This window comes from Emiliania huxleyi (genome assembly GCF_000372725.1).
Source record: "Emiliania huxleyi CCMP1516 unplaced genomic scaffold EMIHUscaffold_113, whole genome shotgun sequence".
Taxonomy (NCBI): Eukaryota; Haptophyta; order Isochrysidales; family Noelaerhabdaceae; genus Emiliania; species Emiliania huxleyi.
This window is the reverse complement of record NW_005201613.1, coordinates 218891-243463: the sequence shown is the minus strand read 5'-3', so window position 1 is coordinate 243463 and position 24573 is coordinate 218891. Positions and strand designations below refer to the sequence as shown.

The following is a 24573-nucleotide window of genomic DNA, read 5'->3' as shown; positions in this document are numbered from 1 at the left end:
AAGACCTCACGACTAGCTACTTCCGCGCCGTCGCGGCTAGTACTAGCTTGCTGGATCCGGGTGCTGAGCCCGGGTCCAGTCCGAGTCGGTCTTCACCAGAAGGGCAGGTTGATGGCCTTGCAACCATGTCGGCACAAACGGCTCCGTGCCAGCCCTCCAGCGAGATAGGAACGAGTGTATCGCTTTGACGGATCGACCGTGCTTGTTATCAAAACCGATCTCACGTACACAGTTACACTCCAGACGTTCTGTACTCTCCTATCCGGCAACCGGCGAGACGCTGCCGTGAGCCAGCCGCTCTTGCGGCAGCCGCCAGCGGAGGCCGAGCGCGTCGCGTATCGATCGAGCTCGCGATCCGGGCCGTGGAGCCCACGAGGAAGACTTCGTCTGCTGGGACGGAGTCCCGACGCTCGCTGCGTCCGCCGGAACTGGGGTCTGCACACCTTTCGTGGCCGCGTCCCGCAGTGGACCCGAATTCTTTATTCGCTGCTCGGCACCTCGGCGCCTGGCGCGACGCCAACATCACGATGGCGGAGCGACCGGCGGCCTCTCTGTGGCATGGGACTACTCGCCGTGTAGAGAAAGAGCTGCGGGATTTGCCGGCCAATCCCGACGTTTCGAGCGCCGGCCCCATTCTCTCGATCGGCCCGATTGGCGAGGACATCATGCATTGGCAAGCAACGTTGGCTGGCCCGCCTGGCTCGCCGTACCAGGGCGGCACCTTTCATCTGGACATCAAGATCCCCAACCAATATCCGTGGAAGCCGCCGGCAGTGGCGTTCGTCACACGGATTTTCCACCCGAATGTCGTGCAGTCCCTCCGCCGCGGCTTCGACGGCGTCGGGGCTATATCCATCTATGGCGTTGGGGCCAACTTTCGCGTTGGTGTCCGGTTCGAGGGAAACTTCCTCTCTTCCGGCTGGAGCCCCGCACTCACGGTTGCCACGACCGTCATGTGCATCGTTTCCTTGATGCGCACTCCGTGCGCTGATGTCATCAACGTCATTCGCTCAGACGCCGGCCACGCGTTCCTGTACGAGCGCGACAAGTACATGCGTGAGGCGCGCCGGTGGACGATTGCCTATGCCGGCGGAGCAGTTCCTGAGCGCCCCACGCTCTTCCAGCTCGCGGCAGCAAAGCTCAAGTCGGCCAAGCACGTGCCGGACGGCTTGCGGGAGCGAGTCAACGATGCGAGGCTCGAGCTCGGAATAGCGGACCTTCCCTTCAAGGTGGCGGGCCGAAAGCGACCGCGAGCGAGCGAAATTGAACGGCTCTTTCGGTAGCGCTGGTCCTCGGTTCGTGGCCGCCGCGCTGCTATCTTAGACTAAAGTAAGCCCACGCCGGGGCGCGACAGCTGTGGGTCGTGACTCGTGTCGCGGTGACGGCTGTATGCTGTGCCTTTGGTCCTTTGTTTATGACGATTTCTAGGAGGCCTCTCTCACAGTACTATGTTCATGCTCGGCTGGCCCATGGTGGGCTTCGTGTGCCGGATCGGCATGGCCTCCACAGACACCGCCTTTGTCGGCCACCTCACCAACGCGACGACCGGCGTCTTCTTTGACCGCCCGTACTCCGGGGAGGAGTACCTCGCCGCGGCGTCGCTCTCCGACATGGTGGTCAACATCCTGATCGTGCCTCCGCTCGCCTTCAACCAGGTGCTCAACGCGCTGGTCGGGCAGGCGCTCGGCTCGGACAACAAGAAGATGGCCGGCACGTGGCTGCAGCTCTCCGTCTTCTTCCTCACGACGAGCTACCTGCCCTTCATGCTGATCCAGTACCTCTTCACCGCCGACGTGCTCAAGCTGCTCGGCTTCAACCACGACATCTGCGAGCTCGCCTTTCGAGCGGCTGGGCGAGGGCCGGGCGCGGCGCTTTGCGGGATGCCGGGATCGCGTGGCCGGCGGACGGAGATGGTGCACACTGCCCGCAGCAAGGCGGGCGGCGGCGGGCGACGCCGACCGACGATCGATCGATCGTACGTACGTACGTATGTATCTGAGTGAAGAAGATCACTGGACACCTCTCGCACTCGTTCGTAGCAAAAAATACGCAAACACCGCTCTGCCAACAGTCTGCTAAAATATCCCAGACCCTCGAAGACCCGTACCCAAAACGTACCCTTCCCAGCCTTTGCTCTTGGTGGGTCAAGCGCTCAAGCCCAACAACCCGCCACAACTTTAAACACAGCATGTAAACGCAATCGCAGCCTTCCCCTCCCGCTGTCCCTAAGCTACCGACGATCCACCACATGCCCTCCGACACATATGTTGTGACCTTCTACTGCTCTCTTCCGAGGGGCCAGTCCGCCTCCTTCGAGGTTGAGGTGCATCCAGACTGGGCGCCGAACGGTGCGGCCCGCTTCAAGGAGCTCCTCGAGGCTGACTTCTACACAGGTACGAGTTTCTTCCGCGTGGTCAAAAACTTTATTGTGCAATTTGGGATCCACCCGAGGCCGGACATCTCCGCCCGGTGGACGAACCGCACCATCCCGGACGACCCTGTGCTCAAGAGCAATGATCGCGGGCTTGTCTCCTTCGCCTCGTCGGGCCTGCGCAGCAGGAACACCCAGCTCTTCGTTAATCTAAATCGCAACGTCAAGCTCGACGGCATGGGCTTCGCCCCCTTTGGCGTCGTCGTCGGTGACGGCATGACCGTTGTCGATCGAATCTTTGCAGGGTATGGCGAGGCGCCGCAGCAGGCGCGCATTCTTGCCGAGGGCGCCATGTACCTCGAGCAGAATTTCCCCAAGCTGAGCTATGTGCGGCGCGTGCGGATCGGCACCGATAGCTTTGGAGCGCAGCGCCGCGATCGGAACAAGTTCTCCAGCAGCGTGATGAGGCGGGTTCGGCCAACCTCGCGGCGCGCGAGGAGGGAGATTCGGAACGCGCTCCAGGAGGCGCGGCGGGAGAGGAGGGAGAGCGAGATCGACGCGGCAAATGCCTACCGCTGGGTCGAGATGCCGACCATGATTGGCTAGCTGTGTGTGTCTCTTGTGAACCTCACCTCAAATGTCATTAAATCTGCCCCCAAATTCTTCCTGTGTTAGTGCCAGTGCTGCCAGTGCGCGCCGGTGTCCCCGTGCCCAGTGTCGTGCGAGGGAGTTGTTGTAAAATTCTTTACACACACGCACCTACCACGCCTATCCTAAGCAATTCGACTGAGCAATTGCAGCTTGACACCCAAGTGTTGAGCACCGGTGACTGTGGGAATGGGGGGAATAAAGTTCAGATCACAGTCGAGGGAGTGTGATCTCCCTCATCCTCAACGGCGTCCAAATGCCTAGGCTGGCCGATTTTTTTCGCGGTATCCGCGGCGGGATATGGCGGGATATGGCGGGATATGGCGGGATATGGTGGGATATGGCGGGATACCGGGAGATACACGCGGATATGACCGGCCGTCGCTCGCCTAAGCGCCTAAGCGGCCTAAGCGGGGGGTGCTTAGGGTGCTTAGGCGCTTAGGCGGCCCTTGCGACGGCGTGAGGCGGGCGGGATATGGCGGGATATGGCGGGATATGGCGGGATATGGCGGGATATGGCGGGATACGGTCAGATATGGAGAGATACATCAAGATACCGCAAAAAAATCGGCCAGACTAGGCCTGTCCAATCGCAATCGGATTTACTACGGCGGTGGTCCAATGATATGGAGAGATACATCAGGCGCGTGCGCCGTGCCCCGCCCGGCGCGCAGGTGCCAGTGCGGCGCGGAGGTTCTGAGCTTGGGCTGACCTTCGTGGGGCCGAGGCGGTGCCTCTTGGCCCGCAGTCGGTGCCCTTTGCCGGTCGCACAGAAGCCAGGCGGCCTCTGTGCGGCTCTCTCTGGCGACAGTCTGGCCAGCGACTGCCGTTTGTTGGTACAGCTCGCAGTGCCCCGGCCGTGCATGGCGAGCTCTACGAAAATAACTTGCGAACACGGTGCTGGTCGTCCCTTACGAAAGGAACCCAGCAACGGAGCTATGGCACAGCAAGCTGTGATGTGCTTGGCATTACGCCTCGCATTAGGGGCTAGGAGACTGGCTGTACCGGAGAGGAGATGCCGTGAGCAACAATACGGCACGTGCCTCTGGGGGCCGGATGAGCACAGTGCTCAATGCCCTCTACGACCGTCGCATATGCGACAGTTTCTGCTTCCCTGCGCTGTGCCCTGCGGCCTTCGGTGGGTTCACCTATGTCCGGCCGCTTTCACGTGGGGTGTCAAGCCGCAGTCAATAGTGCTCTGGACAGCCATTAGGGTTTGTTTTAGCGTAATGTTTGCGTTTTAGTGCCAGTGCGCACCAGTACCGTGCCTAGTGTTGTGAGGTAGTAAAATTCTTTTGTGTACCTGTGCTAGTGCCAGTGCGCGCCAGTCCCGTGCCCAGTGTTGTGCGAGGGAGTTTCGTTGTAAAATTCTTTTGCGCGCGTCGTAAAATTCTTTTGCGGACGTGATATCCCTTGCCAGCCGAGAGACGCCGGCTGCTCACAATGGCGGACGAGCTCACGGTGGACGAGGTGAACCTCCACTCGAGGGCATTGTGAGTTGGCCCGCTCAAGCTTGCACTCGTCACATGCTCCCCCGCTGAGCTCGTCACGACCTGCCCCGCAGCGAGGAGCTGGACCGCAACGGCGATGGCTTTGTCGACCTGAGCGAGTTCCAGGCATCGATGGAGGCCACGGGCAAGCGGGCAGGGAAGCCCGTCTCCTTTGAGGCGGTGCGCAAGACCTTCGATGACCTCGACGTGGACAGCGACGGCCTCATCTCGTACGATGAGTGGATGGCGGCGCAGCTGCGGATCAAGCGCAGGCGGCTGGCACGGGAAGCGAAGCGCGAGACGAGGCGCCAGAACCAGCGCCAGTCAAGCGGGGCCAGCACCGGGGCGTTGGGTCTGAACCGCGGAGCCTCAGACCGGGCGGCTGATCGCGAGGAGGAGCGGAGGCGCGTGCAGCGGCTGATGCAGAAGCGCTCCGTCTCGTTCCTCAACGAGTGCCCGCCGCCCGCAGAGGCGCGTGTTGCGGAGCTCGATGCGGAGCCGGAGGAACGCGAGCCGCCGGCGCCTGCGCCCCCTGTCCTCAAGCCGGCTCTCAGCTCTGTCGGCGCGCTGTACGCGCTGCTCAAGAGCGTGGCAGCGCAGGACGACCACCCTGCGGCGAGTGAGGCGGCGAGGCTGCTCGCCTCTTCGCCCGACTCCGAGGCTGAGGAGCACTCCACGCTAGGGCGGGTCACAGGATCCGCCAGCGCCCTGGCTTGCGCCGAGGAGGAGCAGGGCGAGGAGGAGCAGGGCGAGGAGGAGCAGGGCGAGGAGGAGCAAGGTGGGAAGGGCGAGGCGGAGGCTTCGGATGAGAATGGGGGGGCGGACGAGGCAGCGGAGGGGGTGGAGAAGCAGGAGGCGGAGGAGGCGGCGGCGGAGGAGAAGGAGGGAGGCGATTCCGACGACGAGACGGGGTCCGAGGACTCGTGTGGGAGCTCCAGCGACGAGGACGCGGGGGGGAGCGACGGTGGCGCTGTCGCCGCCACGAGCGGAAGCGGCGCGATGGGCGCGGGGCTAGGGGACGGGGGCAGAGGGGGGATGTCGTCTTCCTCCTTCGCGCTGAGCATGCTTTTCTCGAGCTCTATTCTCGAGATCCTCTTCTCTCAGATGCAGTTTACCGGCCTCAACGTTGCCGTCTTCAAGTGCTTCAGCTCGGAGGTTCCGAAGCCGGCCCGCGACGCGTGGGGCTCGGTGCTCGGGTGGACGGAAACGCTCAACTCGCTTCGCCTTGCGGAGGTTTCCGAGTCTTTCGGCTTCGAGGATCTCGCCGAGACGGTCTCCGACCTGCCCTGGTCGTGGTTCTACCTTGTGTTCGCGTGCATCACGCCGCTCTGCATATCCTTCCTCGTGCTGCTGCTCTTCAAGAGCACCTTCGATGTGCTCTGGCTCTTCGCCATCACCGCGGGCGTGGGGACCACCCTCGTCGGCTTCCTCCTCGCCTACTCTGTGCCGATCGAGGACCTGCTTCTCCTAAACCCCAACCTCTCCCCCGAGGTCTTCACCTGGGCGTACACGATCGGCCTGGTGATGGTTGGCGGCGCACTCTTCGTCCGTGCGGCCGCCGGATGGTTTCAGCTGCGCGTCACCTTGGTCAAGGCCAAGTTCAAGCTGAGGCTGACAGCCGAGCGGTACAAGCGCAAGGACACCGCCTCCATCGCCCGCTCGCTCGCCGCCGTCGCCGCGAGGAGCCGCTACGGCGCGCCGCGCCCGCCGATGGACCTGATCCGCACGGCGATCCTCGGCGCCGGGTTCTTCTTGATCGGCGTTGGGCGGTACATCGACGCCACGCGGAGGGCGCCGCCGGCGCAGGACGGATCGAATAGCAGCCCCGGTTCTCTGGTCGTGGAGGATGCCAACCCGCTCTACTCAGTGGCGGTGCAGGTGATCGCCTTCTCGCTCTCGGCCATCTGCTTTGTTTTCTTCGCCCTCTGCCTCTTTGAGACGGGCCGCAAGCGGCTCGAGGACGCCGCCACACTGACCAACCAGCTCGCCATGTCGGGGCTGCTGTTTTGCGCGTCATTCCTCTACGTGCCCATCGCGCGATTCGTCTTCACCGCCTTTGTGGCCGATGACGAGGTCTGCGACGCTGGGGAGTGGTACCCGACAGCGCCATCCCTCTTCGGGGCGCCGTCGCTCTACATCCGGACAGCAGATGGCCAATTGGAACCTTTTGAGCTGGGGATCAGCGATGAGACAAATGCGACGGCCTGCCAGCAGTGTCAATTCATCAACTACGGCCCGGCGGACGGGTACAGCATCAACACAACGGCGGACGGGTACAGCATCAGGTACACGCCTTCGACAACGTGTCCTGCCTTCGACTCCGTCGGCTTCGTCGCGTGCCCGGGTGAGGAACGCACCGTGCTCAACGCCGAGCGCGCGCTCGACTTTTACGACTCCGTCGCCCCTTTCTACTTTCCCGCGTCGATCCTGATGTTCATCGGCTTCACGGGCATGTTGATCGTGTTGTTCGCGCGCGTCGTCTCGCACCACGAGCGCGAGCTCGAGCGCGTCCCCATCGACCCCGCCGCACTGGCGGAGGTGGCCGAGCGCGAGGCGGCTAAGAAGTGGAGCGTGTGCGGAATGCTTTCGTGCTCCAACCCGCGAACGCAGACGGGCCCGCTCACGCTCACGCGAGGCATGATCGGAGGCTCGGCGGCGGCGCTCAACCGAGGTCTCTCCCGCACCTTCTCTCGCGAGGGCGGCACCGCGACCGACGTCGAGGACGGCGCGGTCGCCGGTGAGGGCGGCACCGTCCGGGGCCCCTCCCGCGGGCTGTCGCGCGGGCTGTCGCGCGGGCTGTCGCGCGGGCTGTCGCGCGGGCTGTCAGGCTGGATCCCGACCGAGCGGATCGCTGACTTTCTCCACGTGGAGCGCGTCAAGGCGGCGGAGGCGAGCGTGGCGTGGGAGTACCGCATCCTCCGCTCGCGCAACCGTGCGCGCAAGATCTACTCCGTCTTCTCTCACAAGTGGCGCTACTACCGCGCCATCAACATCGTGCAGAAGCTGGCGCTCGTCATCGTCGCCACGTTCCTCTCCAAGCCGCCCTATTGCCTGGTTGCGGCGATCCTGATGCTTGTCATCTACGCCGCTTGGATGGTCGTCGCCGTGTGGCAGCGCCCCTACTTTGACCCGGCGTCGAACGCGATCAATGTGGCCGCTTCGCTCGGGTGCCTCGTCTCGACCATCTTGATCCTGCTCGCCCGCTACGACGCCCTCGGCGGATTGGGCGAGGAGGCGATTGTCTGGATCCTCGTCTCCTTCAACTATCTGCTGCCTCTCGTCTGCCTCCCCGTCGGGCTCGTGCTCGCCTACCGCCACCGATCCAAGCACCTCGCCATCGCGGAGGAGCTGGAGGGGGCGTTGCCGCCCTCGCAGCTCGTCGAGCTGACCTCGACGCGCAAGAAGGTGGACCAGTCGCTCAACAGGTCGACGCTCTCGCTCTTCGCCTCCGCCTTCATGCTCTCCGCCTTCTGCGCGTTCGTCGCCGTCTTCCTCGTCATCGTCGGCGCCGTCCACGCCTCCGCCACCGGTCTCGTGGTGCGGAGCACCCCCGAGGGACTCGGCGCAAAGCTGTTCGACGACTACCGAGCCGACGGCCTCGGAGAAGAGCTAGCGGAGGATATCACCAAGGCGCGCATCCGGGAATACGAGTTCCTCACTGAACACGTCAACGCCACGGATTGGGAGTCCTTCATCGGCGAGTGCTGCTGCCGCGACCAGTACCCCGACGACGAGGAGCTCGCCAATCGCACCGAGCTGTGGACGTGCCGCAAGAAGCCGGGGGACGCAGCAGAGGAGTGCGACCCGACCCGTGACGACTGCGTCATCCACAAGCAGCGCCAGCGCGTCGGCGAGAGTAAGAGCGGCCTCACTCTCCGCCGCTTTTGCGACCGCGAATTTGCGGCGGGGGTCGCCGACCCGGTTTGGGTCTCCACGGAGAAGGCGTTTGCTCCGAAGTTCGAGAACGTGTCCGACGGCTCGCTGCCCGCTCACTGGGAGCTGTGGTGAGCTGCGGACGAAGGTGCATGCAGCCGGTCGGGTCATTACATGCAAGAATGCAACTTCGTCATGAGCGGATATGCGCGCCATATTGGCCTTGGGTATGGTCGGTGTGCGTGTACGAGTATATCTGTTCGGTAGTGAACGGTAGAGCCTCTCGCAAGCTCTCGAGCGGGCGGATGTGGCGCTCTTTTTTTGAATTGACGCACAGCCCAGACATCTCAGGCCATGACGGAGCTGTCGGCTCACGATTGTGAAAAATCTTGTTCTACATAAGTAAATGAAAACGGACACCTCTACTAGGAGATGTGGCTTGTGGGACCTGGGAGCTGGGACTGGGAGCTGGGTAAAGCAAAGGAACACGTTAAAATCTTGTTCTGTTTCTCCTTTAATAATTCTAAATTACTAATAAAAGGGGCAATGCCCTCTACCCCGACAGCCCCTGCGGGCCCCTCGCCCTCCGCTCGCGGAGCACCGCCCAGCAAAGGACGGCGGCAAACAGCGGCAAGATGAAGAGCAGCGGCGCTCGGCCGGCGGCGCTGCCCAGCAGGACGAGCAGGGAGAGGTCGCGTACCCTGGCCGCGTCGTACGCGTCGACGTAGCTCCGGTTGTACACCAGCGGGAGCGGGCCGCCGACGCGGAAGCGGGGCAGCAGCTCCGGAGTGATAGCGTCGATGACGGACAGGTCGTGCCCAAAGGGCGAGGACTGGTCGTGCCGGCGGCGGATGGCGCGGCGGCGCATCACCTTGCAGGCCGATCGCCGACATGTGGCCGAGAGGAGGCCGAGGCACCGCCGAGGTATAGCCGAGATCTCGCCGACCCGGCGTGTGGCTGGGTTCGGGTACCGTGGGGGTAGGGGACTCGTCACCTTGAAGCCGATTGCCAGCCTCCAGTCGCCCGGTGGTGGCTCCTCGACGTCTGTCCGGTGCAGCTCCACCTTCCGCGGGGGCAGGGTGAGACGTGGCCGAGATACAGGCGAGACTCAGGTACGGACGCCAGGAGGGCGTAGCGCCGTGAGTCAGATGAGGTGCAAAGCGAGCAGCAGCGTGGTGGGTGCGCTCTGATGCTCGCGCTGCAAGGTCGAGTTTGAGTCGCGGCTGCGAGATCTGGGGAGATACGGGGAGATATGGGGAGATCCGAGTTCGAGTCGCGGCTCCGCTCGCGCGACGCGGCGGTGGCCTGGGGGAGGAGGTGCTGGCGCCACGCGAGGTGTGCACCAACGGCGTGTGCGGAGGGGAGAGGCGCACGGTGGGGAGAGGCGCGCGGCGTCCTCTGGAGCGGCTGGAGCGGCTGGAGAGGGTCGGAGCGGCTGGAGAGGGTCCGGCGCGCCTGGCGCAGCACGAGCGCGTCGCCCGGTTCGAGCGGCACGTTGACCCACGGCCGCCGCCCGGTGCCGGAGACGCGCGAGAGCCGCTCAAAGACGGCCGGCCGGAGGAGGCGCTTGTTTGTCTCCGGGGCGGAGGAGCCAAAGAGCGACTCGACGCTGTTGAGAACGCCGTCGCCGGCGGCGGCGGCGGCGGCGATGCCGGCGGCTGCGGAGCGGTTGACGCGCCGGAGGTTGCTTCCCCTTCGCGCCGCCGCGTAGAGCGTCGAGTAGAGAGGGCGGGCGGTGGTTGAGTCGAGGACGTCAAAGGAGCCTACATGGTGGGGCAGACGCCGAAATGAGGGGTGCGGTCTTGTGCAGCGTGTTCAGAGCATCGCGTGAAGACGAGGGGTGCGAGTACGGCCGAGTACGGCCGAATGTACGGTCGAATGCGTGTCCTCTCGAGCGCTAGTCGGACTACCAGAATACGTCTTCCGCTTCTAGGGAAGGGAGCGGTTCATCCCTCGGTGGTCGAGCAGGATCCAGAGGTTCAGGCCGGAGCATGCCGCCGACGAACCGTCGGCAGTCAGCCAGAACTCGCCGTCCTGGTGCCACCCCTGGAAGAGGGCGACGCCGCGGGCGCGGTACGAGAAGAAGTCGTTGACCACGACGAACGAGGCACCAAACCTGCGCCGAACCACCCGGCGGACGCGCTCGAGGATGGCCCAGGCGCGCGCATCCTTGTGCCTCGCGAGGTGGGTCAGAAGATGGTAGTAGATGAGCGGCGAGCCGGTCGGGCGGACGCGCTCGAGGTAGAGGCGGCTCAGGTGGCGCCGGTCGGAGGGCGACAGCACGCCGCGCAGCGTGCGCGGGTACGAGAGGCACGGGCAGGCCATGGCGGATGAAGGCAACTCGCTGCTGATCCACGCCGCGCGCTCTCGCTGGCGACTCTCGCCGCCTCCGCCCTCGCCGCCTCCGCCCTCGCCGCCCTTGTAGAGGGTACGCGATTTCTTTTTCTCGTCTTGTTGCTGCCACGGGGCTGCCTGTGTCGAGTGTCGTCGCTCACGGGTCACGCTGTGTCGGCTGGATGCTCGCACAGTCTCACCCTCCACAGCCGATGGCGGTGTCTGGAGCTGGGGCTATGGTGACGATGGCAAGCTGGGCCACGGCCCGCGACGGCAGACCTAGCTTCGACTAGCTGCTGCCCAAGAAGACGAAGGTCGAGGCCTTTGCTGGCCAGCGCGTCGTCGCTACGGCTCTATGTGTCGGCAAGGGGACGACCACAGCCTTCTAGACACAGTGGCCTTCTAGACACGCACCCAGCCCCTTGTGTGGTGCGTCCTCGAGCGGCTCTCGTGTGACCGAGGGCTCGCAGCCACGGGCGACGTGGTTGAGCGCGGTCGACGCCTTGAGGGTGAAGCGTCCGATGTTATGTTACGTTAGGAAGTATTCATTCTTGATAAGGGCTCCAGGCCCCAAATTACGTGTGAGTGTTAGAGTTGTTTGGTATTGCTAAAAATCTCTCTCTCTCGAAACCACGACGACACACACCAGTCGACTCGCAAGTTTTTGGTTCGCATCGGTTGCCTCCATGAACGGCGGAGCTATCTATTCTCGCACACACACACACACACACACACACACAGAGAGAGAGAGAGAGAGAGAGAGAGAGAGAGAGAGAGAGAGATAAAACGCTGATATCCAACCTCATGAGAGATAAACCGTGATTATCCCCGACAGATCAAGGAAACTACCAGATAAACAGTCATGTCATATGAGCGCCTGCTGCTGCATTTCTTCGACACTGGCGGCGAGGAGGGGGTAGAGTTCCGGGCGTACGCCTTCCACGAGTCCTACGCACTGGCGCAATCCATTCACTGCCAAGTGGCGGTCTCCTCCGTGTTTGTCATCGCCTGTTGCCCCGTAGCCGTCTGGCTTATGCTCGTCCCGCTCTGCTCCACCGCTTCCCTCGGCATCTTCTGGCGCCACCTATCGCTCATGGCGGACCGCGACCGGGCGCACCAACTCGGCGCCAACTTCGCCTTCTGGGTGGCCGCGACCACGCCATCAATCGCGAACGTCGTCGCCTCGTTGTATCGAGAGCACCTCCTGGCGATTCCCTCCCTCGGCTCCTACTACTGGCTGCTCTTCTCCGAGTTTTTCCTATGGCTGCACACCATCTACCTCACGCCGGCGCGGCTGCACGCCATCCACGCGATCACTCTCAGCGTCAACGTCCTGATGCCCTCCTTCACGACGCCCTCGGAGGTCCAAGAGTTCACCTGCCTCTTGATCACCATGACGGCCTCCATCACCCTCGGCTCCGCGCTCGAGCGTCAGTGCCGCAACTCCTTCCACTTCCGCCAGCGCGCGGAGGCCGAGCGCGTGGGCGACTCGCGCCTCAACCACGTCATCAAGAACAAGGCCTGTGCCGCCACCTTCATCACCAAGCGCATAGAAGACACGCTAGAAGACACGCTGCGAAAACGCACCGGCGAAGCGCCACCGTTTGCGGCCCAGTCCGACGAGATCCTGGCGCAGCTGCGTACGGTCTCGTCGATCCTCTACCAGTGCTCCGAGTGGTGCCACCTGCGCGAGCTCTTCGTGCAGCTGCAGAGCGGTTTGTACGTGAGTGCGGCGGTGCCGACGAGCCTCGACGAGCTCATCACGCGCGTCGCGGGCAGGCCGACCCGGGAGGGCACCGCGGTCCGCGCCATTGAGCTCACGCGTAGCCCGAGCTGCCCCGCCGAGCTGCTGATCGACCCGTCCATTCTGATGCTCTGCTTGGAGGAGGCCTTCTCGAATATCGCCAAGTACAGCGAGCCGTCCGAGCCTACGCGCATCCGCCTCTACCTACTCGATGACAGCCCCTATGCGCCCGCCGCCTCCTCGGCGGCCGCCAACGCCGCCACCGCGCCGCGCATGCTCCACGTGTACGTGGACTCGCTCGACCGCCCGGGCACGTGCTGCCTCTCTCCGGACGAGTGCACGTCCCTGATGGGCCGCGGCTCCAAGCGGGTCGCGACGGACGGGAGCAATGGGCAGAGACGGCTCTTGTCTGATGGCCTGGGGCTGGACACGATCTTGCGCGCGTGCAATGCGGTCGGCGGCAGCGCCCGACTCTCCTCCTTCACGGACGCGGAGGCGCGCAACCATACTCGGCTACACATGGTGGTCCCTGCGTCCTTGTGCAAGGCAGAGGCAGCGGTGTTAGAAGGTGCGCAGGCGCCTCGTGCGGACTCCGGCGTGAGCCCTCCTCGTTCGACGGATGACTCCGCATCCGCGGCAGCAGCCGCGCTCTCGTCTCACCGCTGCCTCGCCTTGGACGACGACGCCTTCATGCGCGCCTATTTGGCCGCAGTGCTGGAGGCCCTCGACGTCCATCCCGACTCGGCGGTTCTGGGTGAGGATGGGGCGGCCAGCGTCGACCGGCTGCTTGCAGTCGCGACGGACGGCGACGTAGACGTCGCCCTGATCATCTTGGACGAAAACTTGCACTTAAGCCCCATGCAGACGTTCCGCGGCTCGGAGATCGCTGTGCAGCTACGTCAGCGCGGCTACCGCGGGCGCATCTGCATCTTGTCGGGCGAGTCGCTCGCGAACTCCTCCCGGCTGGCCTCGATGGCCGAAGTCGATCTTGTTCTCGTCAAGGGCACGCTCTCATTCGTCGAGGTCCGCTCCCGGCTGCATGCGCTTCTGGACTGTGTTTCTAGATCATCCGACCCGTGACTATGTGAGTCGGCGCGCCAGTCGGATAGCCCCATGTGTCCTTTTAAAAAGAGTTTTGTCCTAGCTAAAAGGACAGGTTCTATGAAGGGCGCCACGCGCCCCCGCTCGCCGGCCCAGTCGTACCTCCCGCACTCCACTTGCCCTTCGCAACTTCCCCGTGCCCGGCGGGCGAGCCCGGCGGTGCCGGGGTAGGGGCCCGGGGGACGGCAGTCGCGGCCTTGTTTTGGACGTTACGAGTACGTACTTATTCAGGTGTTACTTGTTCTCGGACTTACTTATTCAGGTGATCATGCAGCTAGTGCGTAGTGGGTGGTGCCCCGGCCGACGTGAGACTAGGTCCAGCCCTGGGTGAGCCAGATCTGACGTTTTGGGACATCGCGTCAGATGGCGGAGGTGGCGTCGGCCTTGCTGTGACGGGCGGCTGCGAGGCGTGCAAGAGAGTCTCCTCAACTTCGCCGTGCGGACCTTTGCGCGGTCAGACGCGTGCGTGGCCGCGGCCGCCTGCTGGCGTGGCTCGCCGCGGACGCCACCAAAACGCAAACGGAGCGTCGGCGGGCGCCACATGGGCCATGGCGGATTTGACGCGAAAAAAATATTCCTGTTATTCCTTCCAAACGTTAGAGGCGAAAAAAGAAACCCGACGCAAAACAAGAAACACACCTAAACCGCCGGGTTTACTAATAGATAGTACTACAACCAACAGGCCCGTGCCAGAACCACCGGCTGGGGAAGTACGGTCCGTCCGTCTGGCGTACGGTTATACGAGGGCATGCGGGGGGAGAGGAGGCAGGGGAGGGCCACCGGCGGCCGGGGGAGCGGCGCGGGGCTGCTCCCCTCACCCGAGCGGGTCGATGCAGCTCAGTTGCTGCAATCAGGCTTTGGTGGGGGGGCCGCGGTCCGCCGTCAGCGACCGGGAGGCGAGGGCGGGAGCCCGCCCGCGTCTCAGTCACCACCAGTGAGGAAACGGCGGCATCACGGGAGGCGCATACCGATGGAGGAGGAGCCTGCCACGCCGACCGACGCGAGGTTTGCTCGCGACGCTCAGATTCAGAGTGAGGTGCCGGAGAGCATGGCGCCGCTCGGCGAGGATGCGGGCATCGTGGCACTGCTGCAGCGGTTCGGCGTGATGACTGCGACTTTCATTCCCGAACGTATCGAGGACTTCAAGGCCGAGAACGCGCGAATTGCGTGGAGTCAGCATATGGAGTGCGCCGGTCTGATGGTCGAGGTGGACACGGGCGGCGGCGCCAACAAGCGCCCGATCATTCAAGAACGGCCGCCATGGGACCGCACGAAATTTTTTCAGGGCCCGAATGACGTCGTCTACGCGGTGCACACGAAGGAGATTGCGTCAGAGATGGCCAAGCGGGGGTACAAGCTCGTGTCAGTGGTTGCGCTTCCAAATGACCCGCAGACTCTCCCCCCTTGCGTCGAGATGGTGACTCGGGGCGGGCGCGGCGCCAGCCCTTCTGAGCCCGAGAGCAGGCGCACATCGCTTCCAGGGAGGGGGGCGTGCTTCTGCTCACACCACATGCTAGGGGAGGGGTCCGACCCCCCCAGAGGCTTCACCACATGCTAGGGGGGGGGTCCCGCCCCCCCCAGCACCTTCACCACATGCTAGGGGGGGGGTCGTGGCCGAGGACCCCCCCAGAGACTCGTGGTCAGACCCTCCGGGCCCTTGATTTTACGCCTCATTTCGCAGCATTTTCGAGGGGGAAATCATCCTTGACAGGGTTTGCGATGAGGAGCGATCCGAACGTTTTCTGTCCTTTCACACATGGTCCAATCGTTTCGCCGCCTTTTTCTTTTTCGGCTCCGGTGGTGTGCCGGTGATAGTACTAGCACGCGCCAGTTCGCACCTGTGTCGAGCCTGTGTGCTGTGAGAGAGAGTTGTCTTGTTTAAATTCTTCCTTTCCTTTTACGTTCGGACAAGACCTCCCGCGCATGTTCCGAAGCGAGGAGCTCCGCTGGCGTGACGAGCCGCAGCGTCGCTGGCGTGAAGAGCAACGGCGCGACGTGTGCAGACGCGGCGAGCAGCAATGGCGGGGCGAGCTGAGATGGCGCGATGAGCGTTGGCCCGCTGAGCGATGGCACAACAAGCATTGGCGAGGCGAACAATGGCCGCATAGTGACGGGCGGCAGGACGATCGGCGCGGCTACGACGATTGTCGGTGCAGAGGCGAGCGCGACTATTGCAATCGGCATGATGACTGGCACCACGATCCCAGGCTCGACCATGGCCGGCGCGACCAGTACCAGCACCAGTGGCAGCCTCATCAGCACAGCAATCGCCGGATGGGTCTGCCGATCCTCAATGACGAGCGGCAGAGCCACGACGCACTAATGCGCAATGAGCGACCCTCGTCTAGCCGCTGTGCTGACGGTAGTGGCCAGGTCGACCCTCTCAAATTGACCGCATCCATCTCCCAGGCTGGCAGCGCTGACGCACTGCTCGCGCTCTTTGCTGCCCACAGCACGAGCTTGAACCACATCCACGCTGCGAACCTGTGGAACAAACTGGGCAAGCAGCGCATCGAGCGGCGGCACGAGGAGCGGCTTGAGCAGCTGGTGCAGCGCACGCTCGACCTGGTTTCTTCGTGCCGAGCACGCGAGCTGGCTAACGTGTCTCACGGCGTTGCAAAGTGCGGCCTGCAAGCAAGGGTGGTGCGCTCGCTGTTCGCGGCGGTGGCTGAGGCGGCGGTGCGCAGCAGGCTGGCTGGCTTCACCCCTCAGAACCTGGCCAACACGGTGTGGGCGTATGCGACGGCGGGCATGGCTGCGGACGCGCTGTACGCTGCGGTGGCGGAGGCGGCGGTGCGGAGCGGGCTGGCTGGCTTCAAGCCGCAGGAGCTGGCCAACACGGTGTGGGCGTATGCGACGGCGGGCGTGGCTGCGGACGCGCTGTACGCGGCGGTGGCGGAGGCGGCGGTGCGGAGCGGGCTGGCTGGCTTCAACCCTCAGGATCTGGCCAACACGGTGTGGGCGTATGCGACGGCGGGCGTGGCTGCGGACGCGCTGTACGCGGCGGTGGCGGAGGCGTCGGTTCGCGGCGGGCTGGATGGCTTCACTCCACAGGCGCTGTCCAACGCGGTGTGGGCGTATGCGACGGCGGGCATGGCAGCGGACGCGCTGTACGCGGCGGTGGCGGAGGCAGTGGTGCGCGGCGGGCTGACTGGCTTCAACCCTCAGGCCCTGTCCAACACGGTATGGGCGTATGCGACGGCGGGCGTGGCTGCGGACGCGCTGTACGCGGCCGTGGCGGAGGCGGCGGTGCGTGGCGGGCTGACTGGCTTCAACGCTCAGAACCTTGCCAACACGGTGTGGGCGTATGCGACGGCGGGCGTGGCAGCGGACGCGCTGTACGCGGCGGTGGTGGAGGCGGCGGTGCGCGGCGGGCTGGCTGGCTTCACTCCACAGGCGCTGTCCAACACGGTCTGGGCGTATGCGACGGCGGGCGTGGCAGCGGACGCGCTGTACGCGGCGGTGGCGGAGGCAGTGGTGCGCGGCGGGCTGACTGGCTTCAGCCCTCAGGCCCTGGCCAACACGGTGTGGGCGTATGCGACGGCGGGCGTGGCAGCGGACGCGCTGTACGCGGCGGTGGCGGAGGCGGCGGTGCGCAGCGGGCTGGCTGGCTTCAAGCCGCAGGAGCTGTCCAACACGGTCTGGGCGTATGCGACGGCAGACTGTTATCACCAGGCGCTGCTTGCCGACTGCTCGCGCGTGATCAGCGACTCGCTCGCGCGGGATCCCTCGATATGGAGCGAGGAGGACCGCCGTCAGCTGCACCAGTGGCAGCTCTGGCTCTCCCTTGAGCGAGGAGCAGACGGGCAGCAGCACCTCCTCTCCGCGTCCCAGCGCAAGCTCTGCTGCGACGCCATGCAAGGCACTGAAGTTACGATCTCGCGCTTACAGCGCTCCGTCGCGGCTGCCCTCGCCGCCGTCCAGCACGGCTTCGAGGAGGAGCATCTCGAGCCGCGCACCGGCTACTCTCTCGACCTGGCGCTGCCCTCGACACGCGTCGGCGTTGAGGTGGACGGCCCGTCTCACTTCTTGCTGCCCGACGGCCGGGGCGTGCGCAGACCCAATGGGCCAACGCTGCTCAAGCGGCGCCTCCTCACGGCAGCTGGCTGGAGGGTGATCAGCGTTCCATTCTACGAATGGTACGGCTTGATTGCCAATGAGCGGCAAGCCTACCTGGAGAGGGCGGTCGCCCCGCTGTGTAGTACTGACGGTAGCATTGCTTGATGGAGGAGCGGCCGGGGAGGGGAGGGGCAGCGGTGGCGAGGGGCGGCAGCGAGGGGACGGGAGCAAAGGCGGGTGAGGCGAAGCGCCCGTGCTCCTGCGCGGCGGCCGACTGGCGCGACTGCGCCGCCTCTCGCTCTAGGCCGCCGCTGCCTACACGCCGGCGGTGCGCCGCCCGTTCTTTTATCTTTTCCTGTATCAATTTGTCAGATGCGGAGAGACGATATACATGAGAGATGTCTGCGCACCATGCACCATGCCGTTAGCGGGTAAAAGAATGAAAACGGTAAAACTCTGAGACTAGATCACGAGATGGGATTTTAAAGGACATGCGCATGTCCTACGAGCGCTCCCATCAAAATTCCCGCCAGTGCGAGCACTTGCGTTAACCTTTAGTTAGGTGAGTGGCACGGGGCTGTTCTCGTAGCTGTGGGAGAGCGGGTGACGAACGAAGACGCGGACGGCGATCGCTGCGCCGACCGCGGCCGCCGTCAGCGCGATCACCGCGGCGACCGCCACCGAGATGCCCTCGCCACCGCGCGCCTCGGCCTGCGCGGCGCTCAGCAGGGCGGCGCGGCGGCGCAGCTGAACGGCGCCATAGTTGAGCTCGGCTTGCGCGGGGCCGAGCTTGTGCCGGTGGCTCGCGAAGTATTGCACCAGCTCCTCCGCCATCAGCGTCTTGCCGCAGGCGGCCTGGGCAGGGAGGGAGGCACTGGTGAGGAGGGGCACGGCTGCCGCAACTCGGCGCTGCCATCGGCTGCAAAAAATGGGCGACGGCTCCATCTCGGCGGCCTCCCCGCCTGCATCGTGTCCATCGCCTTTTGGTGCACCGGCGAGCCCGTTGCGATGGCGTCGGTGACGAGGACGACGTCGAGACCATAGCGGTCTGCCGCCTCGTAGCAGGTCGCGATGACGCAGTCTTCGGTCCACGCGCCGACGATAACGATGGTGTCGACGCCCCACGCCTGCAGCATCGGGTAGAGGATGTCGTCTCCGTGCTCGTCCTTGTCGGCCATCTTGGAGAGGTGCCTGCGGCGGGGAGGGCGGCATGGTCGGAGGGAAGGAGGGACGGCCGACCTCCTTTCGCAGACACCTTCGTGGAGAGTGGCGTCCGCTGCGTGAGTCGCAACATGCCAGCGGTCGGGTCTGCGCCAAATGGACCGGTCTCGGCTCATCTCGGCTGATCTCGGCTCATCTCACATCGACTTGCTGACGAGCGACTTCTCGTCCTCCGTGATCGGTCCCATCGCTGGCACCTAACACGCCAGCCCTCGGCTCCGGCCGCGCTGCTCTCGTGCCGTGTGCGGACCAGCCACCGCCGCGCAGCCCGCCGTGTCGGTCGCGTTCTTGCTGTACCTCGTGTCGATCCAAACGGGTTCTCGGCGTGCCCTTTGACGGTGCCTCCCGGCGGGTACAGGCCGCGAGGGCCCCAGAAGCGGTCGATGGCTCCTGCGGGCGCGTCGTGGACGCGTCAGGGACGCGTCGTGGACGCGCCCTCGGACCCACGGAGGCGGTGTGCCGAGCACACGCACCGTACGCGCCGTCGTCCTCCTGCCGGTACCAGTTGGTCCACACGACCGGCTGCTGCGCCTTGCGGAAGGCGGCGAGCACCGCCTCGGCGTTCGGCATCATAAAAGTCATGTATACCTGCGGGGCAGGCGGAGGGCGCGGGAGCTGGCAGCGGCGCTGCGCGGCTGTGTGCGTTGCGGCTGTGTGCGCTGGCAGCGGCGCTGCGCGGCTGTGTGCGAGGCTCCGCAGAGGGTAGAGCGAGTGAGACGAGCGAAGGCGCGGGCGTCAGTGCGGGCTGCGCACGGGAGGTAGTCATTCTCCATGTCCAGCACGAGGAGGCAGAAGGTTCGGGTCTGGTCCGCCAGAGCCCAGTCGGCCGAGACTTGCATCAGCGTCTCGATCGGAGGCTTGCCTATAGAGAGTGAGAGCTGCGCTGTCCGATCCTCGATGCGGCGGAGCAGCGGTCCGTGACAATGGCACGCCGGCGATCCAGGTCGGGACTTCGCCGTCGTTCTTCTTGTATTTGGCGTTCTTGATCGACGTATTGCCGAGCCGCAGTCGCTTTGGGCCAAAGCCCTCGCCCTTAAAAGCGAAGACGTCCTTGAGGCCGGGGTCCTTGGCCGCGCTGGCGAAGATCTGGGCGGAATAGGCCGGCAGGAGCAGCGCGAGCATGGGGGGAACCCACCGTCTAGGAGCGGAAGGCCCAGATCTTTATCGATCAACACTTTCGATAGACCGAAAGTAAGATCGTTCGGTGCAGAAACCCCGGCCATGGCCCGTTCTTGTCAAAAAAACAACGCAGAAGCATTTGACTAAGCAGCGCTCCAACATCTTCCACACTATATACGTGTGGGTCTTGTCAAGAAGTTGCTGCGCGTGAAAATTTTGAGCGTGACACAAAATTTACGCGCTGCGGCCGCGAGCATGACGCTGCCGTACGACAGCCCGCAGGACTTCGAGGGGTCAAAGCGGTTCGTGTGGGAAGGCGAAGATGTTGGCAACGCTCAGTGGGCGAAACACGCCGCCCCGACGCTCCGCCAGTGCAAGAGCTTGGTCAAGTACACGCGCGAGTGCAACCGCGCCGGCCGCCTCCCCGTCGTCACTGTAGAGAAGGAGGAGCAGCTCTTTCCCGGCGAGAAGGTCGCCTGGTGCACCGACAACTACAGTCTCGGCGCGCTCGAACCGTGGTACGGCGGCCCGGCGCCCGTGTCCACGTGCAAGCTGCTGAAGCAGCAGGACACCGACGCTCGTAGCGGCCGGCAGATCATCGTGGCGTCGCTCAGCGCGCTCGAGGACTACAACCTCAAAGCCCAGCGCAGCGAGGTCGTCTACCGGCGGCGGTGTGCGCCCCACGCCTGTGCAGCGGCCCGCCGCTACCGCGGAAACCGACCCTCCTTTGCTCTCGCAGGACGCTGCAGGGCCTGTGCAAGACTACCTGGGACATCTCTGCCATCCCCGCGGACAAGATGTTCAACAGCACGGACCCGCACCCGCGTTGGCGCGAGTTTGCCCGGTGCCCTGCCGACGTGGGCCCCTTTCTCGAGTCCCCGCGCCTGGTGATGATCATGGGGCCCGGGGACGAGGACTACCCCGCCGGCCGCAACCCCTTCATCGAGCTGCCGCAGGACGTGCTCGACATTATCTGCGCCTTCTCCTTCGAGGTCGACGTGTCTCAGTGCTTGCCATTCGAGCGCCTGCTCCTGCACTACTCGCGCTGGGAGCACCGCGCGCCCCTCACGCACGGGTTTGGCCCGAAGCCGTTTGAGGTGGTCACCGTCCGGATCGACATCTCGCGGCCGCCATCAGGCGCCCCATGGCCGCCGCACGGGGCGCCGCCGGTCGGCCCGGTGGGCACCAACCCGGCGCTCCCAGTCGACCTCGATTTCCCGACTCGCGCGCTGGAGGACTTGCGCCTCGACGGCTTCATCCGAGGCGACGGGGCCTCGCCGCTCCGCGCCGACCTGCTACTCGACTCGTTTCAACAGATGAGAGCAAAAACCCCGGCCCGCGTTTTCTGCCCGCCGGCTTCGACGTTGGTTTATTTCGCATCGGAGGGCTTCACAAACGTTCCTCTCGTCTCTCGCAGCCGCGATTTAGCTGATAAATTTGGAATCTTTCTTTGACAAGAACGGGCCATGTAACGCAATTGTGCTCGATTTTTTTGATTTTTTGGTCGAGAAGTGTCTCCAAGTCTTCTGGACCCATCGATGGCCGTCGCCTCGACGCCGCTCGTCGCGGCACCATCGTGCCCGGCCTGGGCGAAGCATCGTCGCGGGCGCCAGCCGCAGTTCGACGGCAAGCCGTGCGAGCCTGCCGAGGAGGAGGACATGTGGCTGTGCCTGGCCGACGGCCGCGCGCGCAGCACCGCCGACCTGAAGCGCCTGGCGACAGCCGCTCGGGTGCGAGCGAAACGAGCAGGAGATGCAGCCGCCGCGAACACGCGCGATCGGCAGGCGCGCGACCAGCGCCGCCGGCAGCGTGAGCAGCACGACCGGCGCGCAGCGCCGGCGGTCGCCAAGACCGTGCGCCGGGCAGCCGCAGCTAGTCTACGTGGTGGGCTTCGACCCGAAGAAAGAGAGCGCCCACTTGCGCAAGCTCAAGCACAACCCCGTGCTCGCCATCTGGGAGGCGGGCTACGCCGACGGGGAGGGCGTCTGGGATGCCGCGCGCGCGGCGTACTTTGCGGGCGAGCTTGCCAAGCGAAGCGCAAAGGACGGACGCAAACGGCGCCGTGGCGCCGGCGCTGCGAGCGCAAGAAAGAAGCAGGCCGCACCCACAGCCCGGTCGCCCGCCGACGCGAGTGACGGAGAGGGTGACGAGCAGAACGACGAGAGCGATGGGGATGACACTCAAAACGACCCACTGCGAGCTCGAAGGCGAAGGCCAGCGCAGGAAACGCGGTGATAGGAACGACGATGCGGCGAGCGCCGGAGGGAAGCGACGACAGCGAGGGGACGAGGACGGCGAGCAGAGAGGAGAACAGACGGCGAGCGGCGCACGCGAGGGCGACCACGCAGGAGAAAACAGACGGGACGAGGGGAAGGAAACGCGGCCCGCCAGGAAGCGAAGGCAGACGGCAAGATACGTCGCCGGACCAGCGACAGGAAGCGCAGGAAAACAAAAAGAACAAGACCAGGAGCATGGAGACGAGGGAAGGCGCGAGGCGCTCCGCCGACAAGCAGCAGAGGCGGCGGCGAAAGTAACGACGGCCATGCTAACGACGGGCGGCACGGTGGAAGGGGCGAAGGTAGGCCCCTCTAGCATAGCGGAAGGGGAACTCGGCCTACTGGCGACGAGGAGGCTAGAGAAATTTGAGGTGTGTAGCATCTACACTGGGGAGATCTTCCGGACAGGAACGGCGCAGCCACCAGAGACAGTACCAGACGAACTATCACGACACACGGCAGCAGGGGGGACGCAGCTGGATGGAAGTGACGACGAGAGCGGGGACGACTTTGACAGCGTCGCGGCGCGGTGTAACTTCGACTGGCCTGCAGCATCGAATGAGCCGAAACGAGGCACGAGGGCGACGCACTTCGTACGCTACGAGGAGATACAATTAGGCAAGGCAGCTGCGCAGGTGATGGTCCTGTTTGCAGAGAGGGGAGTCAAGGAAGGCCAAGAAATCACATGGTCATATGGGGACTCATACAGGAGCCACCGCAAGGAGATGGGATACAGGGCGGGGACCAGGGCGGATCCGAACGCAATAACACCCCAGCAAGCGCGGACGGCATTCGCGAGATACTGCAAAAAGATAGACGTGACGAAGGAGGAGCTAGCGTGGAACTTTGGATGCATATCGGCAAGCCAAAATAACGAGCAGGAGGCTGTCCTGGTGCGTGAGCTAATCCTGAACAACAATAAGCGACTGTACCACGGAGCACGGAGCGCAGCAGACAGGACGGCGGCGACGGCGGACATGGCAGAGACGAGTGTGAAACAAAGGGCGGCGGGCATGGAGGGCGGTAGCGACGGGGATGGAGACGGTGACGGTGGCGGGGGAGAGGAAGGGGGTCCATTAACACCAGACAGCGAGAGGGGCAGGGAGGAAAGGGGGAGAGAGGAAGCCAACGCGACGTGCGCAGAGGATGAGGATATAAACTGGGACGACGCAGCGGAGGGGATAGGCGAGGGAATCGAGGGACCGGAGGGCTTTCGCGACAGCGACGATGACGACGAAGAAAGGGGAGGGGACGGAGGGGCGACACGCAGGAGGAGCGAAATCGCTAACGGCCCGAGCAGAGAGGGCGACGGCGGGGCACGAGGGAACAACGGAGACGCTACCGATGACGCGAACCGAGGCACGGACGCCGGCGGGGACGGGGAGGGCGACAGCGACGTCGAGGTTGACGCAACCGTATCGAGAGCGCCACCCAAAAAGGGGCGGACAGCCATGGAGGTCACCGAATGGAGGGCGAACGGCACGATGCGAAAAGGCAGGGCGAGGCGGATGGAGAAAGAAGTGCCGAGAAGGCCATGGTGGAGGGGAGGGACGGGAGGACGAAAGAAGGGCGAGGAGGACGAGCGGCCCGCACAGACCGCGAGCAGACAGCGCCTGCTGGCCATTTCGAGACATTCGCCAAGAACGCTAGCTACATGGGAGGGCTTCGTGAAGGATGGATTGAAAAACATTCGAACAAAGAAGAGGCGACGGGAGGAACCGGCGGAGGATGCAGTGACGTGACACACACACACACACACACACACACACACACACACACACACACACACACACACACACACACACACACACACACACACCGCTCACCCACGCGCACCGGGCCTTGCACTTTGAATGCCGTGGGGCTCCTGTCGTCAGACGTGGAGACGCGAGGGTTGCCCCCCCTTGCCCCACCACCTCGTGTGTGTGGAGAAGTTTACCTTACCTTACCTTACCTGACGAGCAGATGCGCGACGCATCAGACGCGCAGGATGACGGTGCAAGCATGTCCGAGGGTGAGTAAAAGTGTGAGGTTTGGTGGAGGCTGTAGCGTCGTCGCGCGTAAGAAGAGTGGTGAAATTTAGAAAAGGAGTTGCGGTGTTGATCGCCGGCGCGGGAGCCCTCTTATATCAGACTAGCAGGTTGGCTCGCTAGTCGCTCGCCGGGCCCGCGCAGCACGCGCGGGCCTATTTTTGTGGTTGATAAGGTGGCACCTTCGACATTGCGTTTCTTTTCTTTATAGGCTGTCCCCCAACGGAAGAGGCCTCGCTCCTATTGGAACACTCCAACATCAGATTTGCCTCGTGCGTCCCTTTTTGAGGCGGAAAGCTATTTTCTT

The 24573-nt window shown here is 64.3% G+C and overlaps 8 protein-coding genes across 8 annotated transcripts; 6 read left to right on the top strand and 2 right to left on the bottom strand.

Annotated features, from left to right (window-relative positions):
- Positions 1-566: 566 nt before the first annotated feature.
- On the top strand, positions 567-1094 carry EMIHUDRAFT_57844 (hypothetical protein; the record flags this gene model as incomplete). Its single annotated transcript, XM_005791416.1, has 2 exons — positions 567-809; positions 900-1094. Coding segments are annotated over 2 exons (438 nt in total), but the record flags the coding sequence as incomplete, so codon positions are not given.
- Positions 1095-1469: 375 nt separating this feature from the next.
- EMIHUDRAFT_223905 (hypothetical protein) lies at positions 1470-2003 on the top strand (the record flags this gene model as incomplete). The annotated part of the gene is made up of 1 exon (XM_005791415.1): positions 1470-2003. The coding sequence occupies one exon, from the start codon at positions 1470-1472 to the stop codon at positions 2001-2003; it is 534 nt and encodes a 177-aa protein (XP_005791472.1).
- A 311-nt stretch (positions 2004-2314) lies between these two features.
- Positions 2315-2776, top strand: EMIHUDRAFT_46325 (hypothetical protein; the record flags this gene model as incomplete). Its single annotated transcript, XM_005791414.1, has 1 exon — positions 2315-2776. A coding segment is annotated over one exon (462 nt), but the record flags the coding sequence as incomplete, so codon positions are not given.
- A 1686-nt stretch (positions 2777-4462) lies between these two features.
- EMIHUDRAFT_109061 (hypothetical protein) lies at positions 4463-8517 on the top strand (the record flags this gene model as incomplete). The annotated part of the gene is made up of 2 exons (XM_005791413.1): positions 4463-4512; positions 4584-8517. 2 exons carry the CDS (start codon positions 4463-4465, stop codon positions 8515-8517), a joined length of 3984 nt encoding a protein of 1327 aa, XP_005791470.1.
- Positions 8518-8880: 363 nt separating this feature from the next.
- On the bottom strand, positions 8881-10785 carry EMIHUDRAFT_466738 (hypothetical protein). The gene is made up of 4 exons (XM_005791412.1): positions 10389-10785; positions 9877-10145; positions 9377-9445; positions 8881-9253 (listed from the first exon to the last, which is right to left on the bottom strand). Exons 1-4 carry the CDS (start codon positions 10705-10707, stop codon positions 8936-8938), a joined length of 975 nt encoding a protein of 324 aa, XP_005791469.1. The 5' UTR covers positions 10708-10785; the 3' UTR covers positions 8881-8935.
- A 4820-nt stretch (positions 10786-15605) lies between these two features.
- Positions 15606-17785, top strand: EMIHUDRAFT_223899 (hypothetical protein; the record flags this gene model as incomplete). Its single annotated transcript, XM_005791411.1, has 3 exons — positions 15606-15839; positions 15971-16201; positions 17306-17785. 3 exons carry the CDS (start codon positions 15606-15608, stop codon positions 17783-17785), a joined length of 945 nt encoding a protein of 314 aa, XP_005791468.1.
- A 261-nt stretch (positions 17786-18046) lies between these two features.
- Positions 18047-19995, bottom strand: EMIHUDRAFT_423070 (hypothetical protein). The gene is made up of 7 exons (XM_005791410.1): positions 19774-19995; positions 19595-19703; positions 19315-19429; positions 19114-19231; positions 18983-19038; positions 18613-18811; positions 18047-18475 (listed from the first exon to the last, which is right to left on the bottom strand). The coding sequence occupies exons 2-7, from the start codon at positions 19605-19607 to the stop codon at positions 18179-18181; spliced, it is 798 nt and encodes a 265-aa protein (XP_005791467.1). The 5' UTR covers positions 19608-19703; positions 19774-19995; the 3' UTR covers positions 18047-18178.
- A 2507-nt stretch (positions 19996-22502) lies between these two features.
- On the top strand, positions 22503-24554 carry EMIHUDRAFT_454518 (hypothetical protein; the record flags this gene model as incomplete). The annotated part of the gene is made up of 6 exons (XM_005791409.1): positions 22503-22871; positions 22959-23129; positions 23382-23756; positions 23832-23969; positions 24202-24250; positions 24478-24554. 6 exons carry the CDS (start codon positions 22503-22505, stop codon positions 24552-24554), a joined length of 1179 nt encoding a protein of 392 aa, XP_005791466.1.
- Positions 24555-24573: the final 19 nt, after the last annotated feature.